The sequence below is a fragment of the Cibotium barometz genome, chromosome 21 (assembly GCF_041138505.1).
Source record: "Cibotium barometz isolate CiBa-2024 chromosome 21, ASM4113850v1, whole genome shotgun sequence".
Classification (NCBI taxonomy): Eukaryota; Viridiplantae; Streptophyta; class Polypodiopsida; order Cyatheales; family Cibotiaceae; genus Cibotium; species Cibotium barometz.
This window is the reverse complement of record NC_141066.1, coordinates 8,174,633-8,184,868: the sequence shown is the minus strand read 5'-3', so window position 1 is coordinate 8,184,868 and position 10,236 is coordinate 8,174,633. Positions and strand designations below refer to the sequence as shown.

Sequence of the window (10,236 nt, the reverse complement as noted above, 5' to 3'; positions counted from 1 at the left end):
CTCTTGGAGGAGAAAAATTAAGAGGAGATTTCTTTGGTGTGAAAGACTTATATGCAGGTGTATCATGTGCATGACCCATGCTTAGCATTCATTGCTTATATAATCTCAACTTATTGCTTATATAATCTCAACTTAGGCTAAATTTAGGGGGGTAATATGTGTAGACATTGTGCTTGGCATTTGTTACTTCAATTTCCAAGTTTTAGAGATATGGAAGTATTCTCTAATGCAAGGACAATCTTGTAAAGTACCAAGGCAAGGGCTGACGAGCATGTAGTTTAGTTGGTAGAACGGTCAGGTTCCACGATGGGGAACCGAGTTCGATGCTTAGGGACTACATGGTGGTGGCATGCTTGTTGAGCCGATGGTATATGTCCACCTTCCCAAGAAGAAGAACCAAGGCAAGGACAAGAGATTATGATGGGTTTTAGCGATTATCTTTGCTGTAATCTCTTGTCTTAGCCTAGGTGGGTGTGTAATCTAGGGAGAATTTCTTCCAATGGCATGTAGCATGGCAGATCATTTCGTGCCTATATAGGCTAGATTGCTCAAGTACTTGGTTTTTCCTCGAGTCCCAAAAGCGTGATCGGAGTCCTTAGTGTGAACCGAAAGCTCAAGGCATGAAAAACCCTTTTTTTTTTCCATGAAAGCGTGGTAGAAAATAAATTTGCAAAAAAATCTTGCTTCGTTGTATACACTCGCATTTGCGTGCAAAAGAGTATTATCCACCCATTTTCACTTTTTATTTATTTTTGATGATTAATGTGCAACTTAGGCACTAAGAGTAAGCCTAGACGCATTTCATCAAAACCTCTAATAGCTACCCATCACTTCAGAGCTTTTAGGCTATTTTCTGATCACACTAAAAAAGAAAACTATCTTATTAATTACGTGTAAGAAGGGAAACCTTGCTTCAATAGAAATTTATAGGCCTACTTTCCAAATTCTTTGGCTTTAAAAAAAAGGAATTTTTTGTCCTTAAGTTAAAGCACTAGTGTATCAAGAGGGAGAGAGAAAACATGAGGACCTGCAAAATATATAAATATATAAATATATTTTACAGGTCCTCGTGTTGGACATGTTTTATAATATATATATATATATATACATGTCGTCATGTTGGACACGTTTTATTCCTATAAATACAATACAAATAAATAAATATATATATATATATAACATGTCCTCATCTTGGACATGTTATATATATATATATATATATATAATAAATAAATATATATATATAATAAATATTCAAAAAAAATTAAAAAAATCACATTTCAATGCCTATGGAAATGGCAGCCTTTTTCAAGATGTGAGAGACAGATGCCTTCACCTTTTTTCCCCAAGTACGAAGAGAGTTGAAAATATTGGCTTCATGTGCACCAATCACATGTCAACTCTCTCAAATGTTTAGGGAGAACCTGACCACCACCAATTCAGCTTTCATATAATTAGGTAGAACCAAACACAAGAATGTTTTAGAAATTTCGATATTGACAAAATCTTAGAGCTCAGTGGCATGGATAGAGACATGCAAACTTTCGATTCTAATGAATTTCAACTTACAAAAGTGATTATATAATTGAACGTACCCCCTATTATTTATTAGGATTTGCTTATGGTAAACCTCCCTCCAAGAGTCCGAAGTCCTTATCAATAGTTGTGTCTCTAATAAATTCTTGCTCTTATTTCCTTGAAAAAAACTCAACCTCAATTAACACGTACAAGGGTATTTGAGTTTACATAATCTTAGTTAGGAGGAGTGGATAATTTCAAAGAAATAATAATAGTCCTAAAATAAACTCAAAGACAGTCTAATTTTGGAAGACATGTAAAGTGCTATTATATATATTTTGAAAGACATTAAAGTGCTATTATATATATATATATATATAATCATACATCTCTCCTCCAAAATCTCTCCATGTATTGCTTTCAGTAAAATCCAAAAAAAAATCATACATCTCTCCTCCAAAATCTCTTCATTCATTCCTTTCAAAAAAATCCATTTAAAAAAAGGGTACAGTATGTATCAATCAATTAATATCCAAAAAAGAATCTCCTCCTCGTCAAGGTCATCATCACGTATTTGATAAAGCTCATTAAACGCAATTTACATTAAGCTCAAATTTACACAAGAACGCAAGTCTCTAATGTCTTCTCTGCCTCGTCCCGGCCATCGTCACGCATATTTAATAAAGTTTAAACTAATTAATGTGATGTTCAAAAGGAAAGCTTAATCTCCTTAATACTTATGCTTATATATGTATACATATACATCGAAAGGAAGCAACGAGAAGTGCCAGGAGTTCCGTCAAAGCTTGTCGGAGTCCACTTTTCAGAGTGTGACAGACACCTGCAAGAGAGAGAAAAGAACTCACGAGCGACAAGACGCCAAACGGACTGCCGGGTCTCTGCAGCGGGCGGCCGGACTTTCTCGTGAACCCCAAATGCCGTATCATTCCGTCAACAACCACGTCTCTTTCTATAAATCAGTGTTACAATCCTGTGCATGCTGGAATTGGACGGCCTCTGTACTGTCCGGCAACATTCCAAACGGACGGCATTTCCTCCCTCAACTTGAACGTTGACGGAGCTTAACCCCACGGAAATTGCAGTTTCGCTCAATCAGACAGAGGCTGCAAGTCCGGCGGCAAGTTCTAGCCGGATGCGGGGAGTTGCAGCTCCGATTGGCTTCCGTCATGTCGGATTCTAGTCTCGAGATCAATCTGTTTTGGAAAGCGGCTTCAATCATGAATCATTTGCCTCAGAATTTTTGCATTCTGGTGATCATTATATGCAGTAACCAAGTCCATGCATCATCGGTAAATCAGACGTGGACAACTGCCGTTCCGGCGGCAAATTCCGGCACGACAGGCCTGCAAGTGTTAGAAGAGCAGTTCATGCGTTGGGTGGCTTACATTGCGTCGCGTCAGCACTCGACGTATGCCGTGGCTCAGCAACAGCTCGTAGCTCACTCCTACGTTCTCGTCGACAAACGGCCAGGTGTCGGACACTTCTCGACTATCCAAGCCGCCATCAATTCCGTGCCGGAGGCCAACGTACTTCGAGTGAAAATCGTCATCGCCGCCGGAACCTACACGTGCGTACTGGTGCTCTATTTTCTAATAAGAATTATTTTCATTGGTTACTTAGGCTATGGCTAGACTTTGTTCGTCAAGCGAGAGAAGAAAATTAATGAAGCATAATCTATATGTAATGTATGTATATACATGTGTGTATGTCTCTCTATCTCCATACATAATATATATATATGTATGGAGAGTTCCATCTTGAAGATTATTTAAATTAACATATACTTCTTTCAAGGTTTTAAAGACGAGCGTTTATATAAAGCATAAATTTTCTACTACACAATTTTTTTTCTTAAGGGAGAAGGTCTTCATACCATATACCAAGCCATTCATCACTTTGGAAGGCTTTGGCAACAACAACACGATCATACAATGGAACGACACAGCAGACAAGCGAGGTGCAGACGGCAACCCTATTGGAACTTACAATAGTGCCACGGTGGCCATCGACGCACCCTACTTCATAGCCAAAAACATCACCTTCAAGGTACATACAGATACTTAAATAGTTTTTTTTAGTGGTTTAATGCCATACATACATACATACATGATACATTAATAGCCAAGTCTTACATATATATATATATATATATATATATATATATATATATATATAAGACTTGGCTATTAATGTATATATATATATAATACTTGGCCATTATATATATATAATGTGTATTTATATATATATATATATAATATAATATATATAATACTTGGCTATTATTACATGATTTTGCAGAACACAGCTCCTTTACCAAGTCCAGGATCAAAGGATCAACAAGCTGTAGCACTTCGCATCTCAGGAGATGCAGCTGTTTTTCTAGGATGCCAATTTTTAGGTGCACAAGATACTCTTTATGACCATAAAGGCCGCCATTTCTTCCAAGATTGCTATGTTGAAGGCTCTGTAGATTTCATTTTTGGCGATGGCCTTTCAATGTACAAGGTGAATTAGCTCGCCAGTCTCCTCCTTTTATTCCCATTTCAAGTAGTGCTCAAATTATTATTAACAGCAAAAAAATGTCCTGATCCTGCACCTTGTAATCATGTCGCTTAATTGCTGGTTTTATTTGTATAGCTTTCTGTTTTTGTTTGTAGGGTTGTCATCTCCATGCCATTGGCGCTCCATTCCAAGCCGTAGCAGCGCAAAACAGAGCGAGCCCACAAGATGATAGCGGGTTCTCCTTTGTGAATTGCAAGGTGACAGGGTCTGGACCTCTGTATCTTGGTAGAGCATGGGGCACATTCTCACGTGTGGTGTATTCTTTCACTTTCATGGACAACATCGTTATTCCAAAGGGCTGGAACGATTGGGGTGATCCCAAGCGACAAGCGTAAGTCACTCAGCTACTCAATCACCATGCACAGATTCCATATATTATATATGTAGTTATCTAACTACAGCCATATATAAAGATGTTTAAATATAATAATGTAATTATTTGCACATATAACAAGGTTTCGAATCAGCTTTAATATGTATAATATTCTGGCAGGACTGTATATTATGGCCAATTCAGATGTTATGGGCCAGGAGCAAATGCAGTGGGTCGAGTGTCTTGGTCGAAAGAGCTCACACTACAAGAAGCACAACCATTTTTGGAGCTTAGCTTCATTGATGGCACTGAATGGTTCTCAGATTGAAACTGTAATTCGAGTCAGCTCATTAAGTAATTCAGTCTTACTCTGTGATTGAGTGATCAAAATGAAAAAATTAAGGACATAATTAATTTCTGATAAAATTAAGGGTGGTTCATGCTGTACATGCTAGCAGCTTGGCCTGGAACGTGCAGGTCCAAGGTTCGAATCTTATCAGCATCTAAAATGAAATAAGTCTTGACTGCTGCAGTCAAAATTAAGGCTAACCACATTTCCCTGCTAGCATCCAAGACAAGAAGCTGTTATGGTGAGCGAGGTTAATTTGAGATTCTCTACACTTTTAAAAACACATATAACAGGAGATATATTTTGAGATAATTTCGAAGTATTACATTTTTTTTCCCAAAAGAAAAGGTCTCAAATCTAAGGTTGAAATGTTCTGACGGTATATTTTTCAAGGAATCAATGGAAAAGCCATTGGAGATGTTACTACGGCCACATTGAACATTAAACATTAGTCAAAGAAATTCTTTGAAAATGACTAGTATAAGTAACGATGATGGATTCATGCCGCAAATTTTAATTTAATCCCAAGAACATTTACAGATATCGGAGTTGGGTGTACAACCGCCAAATTGATCAATTGATTATTTACGTAATCTTAGGTAGCCTCATAGAGAGAGAGTTAGAGAGAGAGAGGGGGTGAGTCAGAGACATAGAGAGAGAGAGAGTTAGAGATCTGATTAAAGTAAAAGTGAAATGTTATAACATAAATTTGGGTCAAATAATGAGGAGCTAAAAAGTATTTAACTAGGTGTTGAACTACACCACACGAGAGCTAATCCCTTCTATTATTCACATTATTTTGGAGAGAACTTCCACATGGCCAAGCCCTCTACCACATAGTAGCTCCTCATGCTTCCCTGCTCAAGCCATGAAAAGGAGCGTGAGGGGGAGTAGCAACAACGGGTCACTAACTTATCAATTAAGAACGAGCCCTAACTCTTTGGGGGGGGGCAAGAGAGAGAGAGAGAGAGAGAGAGAGAGTACACGTGCACGTGCACGTGAGCGTGCCTCTTAGGTGCATTTGTAAAAATGAAAGCCAAGCCAACCAACACCATATGATCCATCTGATATAGCCAGTGAATCCCAATTTGATTCAGTCAATAACATTAGAGTGCAAGGAATAAGACTTGAACCCCTAATTGTGTGATGAAATTCATACAAATTGATATTCAAAATAAAAATTCATAAATTGGTAATTGGGTCTTCTGATGGAAGTATCGTAATTGTATGGAATCCCTGACTTGCTTGAGGCCTAGATATAATGGTATTTACCTTATAATTCCAAGGATCGTGACTACCAGTATATACCGTGGGTATATTTACAGCTCTTTACTGACAATATAATTGAGTAAATCTAAGACCTTAAAATTATAAGAAAAAATGCTATCCAGATGATGAATTCGAATGCTGGTTGATATGATTTTAGAATTCTAGTTGAGAATTGATGAGTTGATTTGGATTCTAATTGAAAGATAATGATTCTTGAATTCTGGTTGAAAGAAGATAAGTTGAACAAAGCCACAATGAGGATGAATGGGACGAATCCCAATGATGATATTGGTAACTGGAATGATGATTATGACTTCAGCAAATCACTATGAGATTAGTGGATTGTGCTGAGATTGGTGCTGTTAACCCTTGACCTAGTGGATCTAATTAAGGGATGACAAATTGAAAACCTGCATAACTGAAATTCTCATGGAGGAATGATCAGATGGAATTCTCTGATAATGAGTTTTTATGTTCTTCTGTTAGAAGGGATCTTTATCCCATGATTCTGTGGGGGGATGACCAATCTAAAGAACCCCAGAATCAGTTGGATCTAAAGTCGGATTTGAATAGTAAAGGGACTTAACAAGAATTTTCATATTGATAGGATCATGGATCGAGGTCGTCGTGGTAGAAATGTTAACCCCCAACTCGATGAGGAAGAGCTCAACTTGGATGTTCGTAAAACTCTTCATAAATCGGAGCCTGGACCTTTCAAGGGTGAAGAGGAAAACTTGGGTGAGGCTGTGGAGAAGTGGATCGAAACAATGGAAGAATACTTTGATGTCACTGGGTACAATGAGAAGAGTAAAATGGCTCTTGCAAGACTAAAGATAGTAGAAATATCTAGAGTGGCATGGAGAAACCACTGCAAGACAAACCGTCTGGATCGAAACACCCAGACATGGAGTGATCTCAAGAATTACCTAAGGAAGAGATTCTGTCCTCTCAGCCTTTTGGAAACAAAGATGAACGAATTCTTAGAGTTAACCCAGGGGAGAAGAACTATTGAAGTGTATCACCAAGCGTTCGCTCTTCTCCTCAAGTACTCGCCACCGCTGGATGAAGAACAGCTAATGGCCAGGTTTATTCGGGGACTGGACAAACCTTTGAATATCTTAGTGAAGAATTCCAAGCCAGTTTTCATGGCCAAAGCAGTGCGAATGGCAAAGGATTTCACCAAGGCCTTTGATGTCAAGGTCCCACCGAAGCCAGCACCATCATCTTTCAAAAGATTTCTAGCTCCAAAAGGTGATTCCAACCTTCCACCGCCTGACAACAAGGTCAAGCTCAGAATATGGAAAGTTTCAGAATGAAAGAAAGGTCCTTTTCCTAGAACTCAATCCCCTGGAATTCAACTTTAGAAGTTCCACCCTTGAAGAAGGAAGTGAAATGCTATAACTGTCAAGGATTTGGACATCGCAGTATGGATTGCCCAACTCTTTTTGGATCAAGGTTTTCGGGGAGGGGAAATCAGGGACCAAGATTCCGGACTCCAGCTCCTTCCTTCCAGAGTAATCAGGTTCCTAATGCAAGACCTCCACCTCAGAATAGGGGAAGTCAAAGAGAGATATTCCCAAATTGGCCGTCCACTTCTAAGGCAGTAACGCTGGAAGTGATTGAAGAAGAAGAAGATGAAAGAGATTATACTCCACCTACGAGATAAGGACATCTCGCATTTTTTAAGTGGGGTAGGATGTAAGATTCCTCCCTCTAGCTTTTGAGGTGTAAAGGTGTAAAACCCTCCCCTTCTGTTCTTGTAATTATTTCCCTCTCTGAAATAGAAGAAAGATCTTGTTTTACCCTGTTTTGGCCTGAGAAAAAGTCTAGAGAGAGATAATCCTCCTAAATTAAGATATCTTTGGATATAAAAATCCTCCTAGTGTCTAAAATGGATTCCCTTGAAATAGAAATTCAAAAAGAACTTTCCAATGTGCATTTGGAATTAATTGAAAATGTGTATAAAGGACCTTAGCCTAAGGGTCTACATTTTCAGAAATTTTTGGATTATGGTCCAAATAAGGTTCCAATGGGCCAATTGGATTGATCCAAGTGTAGGGATGAGATAAATCCAAAGAATAAAAGAAAATATCCAAAAATGAGTAAATTCTCACATAAGACTTCCACCACCTAAGAGACAACAAGGTCAAGCTCAGAATATAGAAAGTTCTAGAATGGAAGAAAGGTCCTTTGCCCAGAACTCAATCCCCTGGAATTCAACTTCAGAATTTCTACCCTTGAACAAGGAAGTGAAATGCTATAACTGTCAAGGATTTGGACATCGCAGTATGGATTGCCCAACTCCTTTTGGATCAAGATTTTCGGGGCGGGGAAATCAGGTACCAAGATTCCAGACTCCATCTCCTTCCTTCTAGAGTAATCAAGTTCCTTTTTGTCAAAATCATGGAAATCCCAGAGGTAGACCCTCTAACCAACCCTCAGTTTCAATCCAAAGTAATGCAAGACCTCCACCTTAAAATAGGGGAAGTCAAAGAGAGATGTTCCCAAATTGGCCGTCCACTTCCAAAAACAAGGCAGTAATGCTGGAAGTGATTGAAGAAGAAGAACATGAAAGAGATTATACTCCACCTGCGAGATGAGGACATCTTGCATTTTTTAAGTGGGATAGGATGTAAGATTCCTCCCTCTAGCTTTTGAGGTGTAAAGGTGTAAGAACCTCCCCTTCTGTTCTTGTAGTTATTCCCCTCTCTGAAATAGAAGAAAGATCTTGTTTTACCCTGTTTTGGCCTAGAGAGAGATAATCCTAAATTAAGATATCTTTGGATATAAAAATCCTCCTATTGTCTAAAATGGATTCCCCTGAAATAGAAATTCAAAAAGAACTTTCCAATGTGCATTTGGAATTGATTGAAAATGTGTATAAAGAACCTTAGCCTAAGGGTCTACATTTTCAGAAATTTTTGGATTATGGTCCAATTTAAGGTTCCAATGGGCCAATGGATTAATCCAAGTGTTCGGATGAGATAAATCCAAAGAATAAAAGAAAATGCCCAAAAATAAGTAAATGCTCACATAAGATGAAGAGTTGACTAAGTACAAGGTTTATTACTTAAAAACTATGAGATATTACCAAAAAAATGAGATATTTTGGAATAATGATGCATTTTTGACACCTTGGTAAGGAGAGGGGGACTCTTGAGGTAGGCGCCTAATTCACACATGTGGATGAGTTTTTAATTCAAAACAATTGTGATATTTTTATCTCTTCTCTCTCCTGGATTAAACCAAATCAAAAAGGGAGCCAAACTGGTCTAAATCTTGTCCAAATTGAGTCAAACTGAACCTGGAAAATTTTAGAACCCAGTTGGACTTGGTTAGTGGCCTCCCTCACCTATAAATAGATCCTTAGTCTTTTGTAAAATAATTTGTGAATTATATTATGCCAGTATTATATTAAAATAATGATATTTTCTATTATCCCTTAAAAATCCTCTACTTTTGGAGAGATTGGAGCTTCTCTCTTTCTTCAACAATCCTTGGAGCTTTCTTCTCAACATACTAAACCAATTGATTGGTTGGGGGCTTCCTTCTAAGATAAAGAAGCAAGCCAAATCTAGAGGTAAGAAGTAATTTCATGGTTATATTCTCAAAAGATTTCACTTCTCAATCCCTCTCAAGCTTGAGAACTTTCAAATTAATTATTTTCAAAGCAAATCAAGCTTTCTATAAGAATTCTATAATGATTAATCACAAAAAAGTTAGTTTTTATCCTTAATTAGGATGCTTTTTATGTATATCTCTCTCTTCCCAAAAGATTAGTCATTCCTATAACTAATTCTTTAGCAAATGAATGCTTCTCATTGATAAATTCTTAATTCAAAATCAATCTCTAAGCTTGTTAAGCTAGAGGTTAAGAAAATGGCTTTTTTATGATTTTATACTAATAAAATTATGGTAAACTTATGATTTAATTCCATAAATTGAATTCAAGTCTAAGGATAGTATTCTATCATAATTTTATTACAAAGTTTTATTTTTTCTAGAAATATTAAAAATTATCAGTAATAGTAGAGCGAAAACTATGGTAAATTTTTTAGAAATTAATACATAACTCATTTTTATGCATAATGCTAAAAGAGGACTTCCTACCATATTCTAGGATTGGACATCCTATACTAAAAGAATGATTTTTATCAAATTCATGGAAAACTAATTTTTAGTGTTTATGCATAAATAATTA

General features: G+C 37.2%; 1 protein-coding gene across 1 annotated transcript; it reads left to right on the top strand.

The window, feature by feature from the left end:
• The first annotated feature begins 2,514 nt into the window (after window positions 1–2,514).
• LOC147626802 (putative pectinesterase 53) lies at window positions 2,515–5,075 on the top strand. Its single transcript, XM_086815352.1, has 5 exons — window positions 2,515–3,106; window positions 3,396–3,585; window positions 3,841–4,047; window positions 4,200–4,435; window positions 4,598–5,075. The coding sequence occupies exons 1-5, from the start codon at window positions 2,706–2,708 to the stop codon at window positions 4,743–4,745; spliced, it is 1,182 nt and encodes a 393-aa protein (XP_086671478.1). The 5' UTR covers window positions 2,515–2,705; the 3' UTR covers window positions 4,746–5,075.
• Window positions 5,076–10,236: the final 5,161 nt, after the last annotated feature.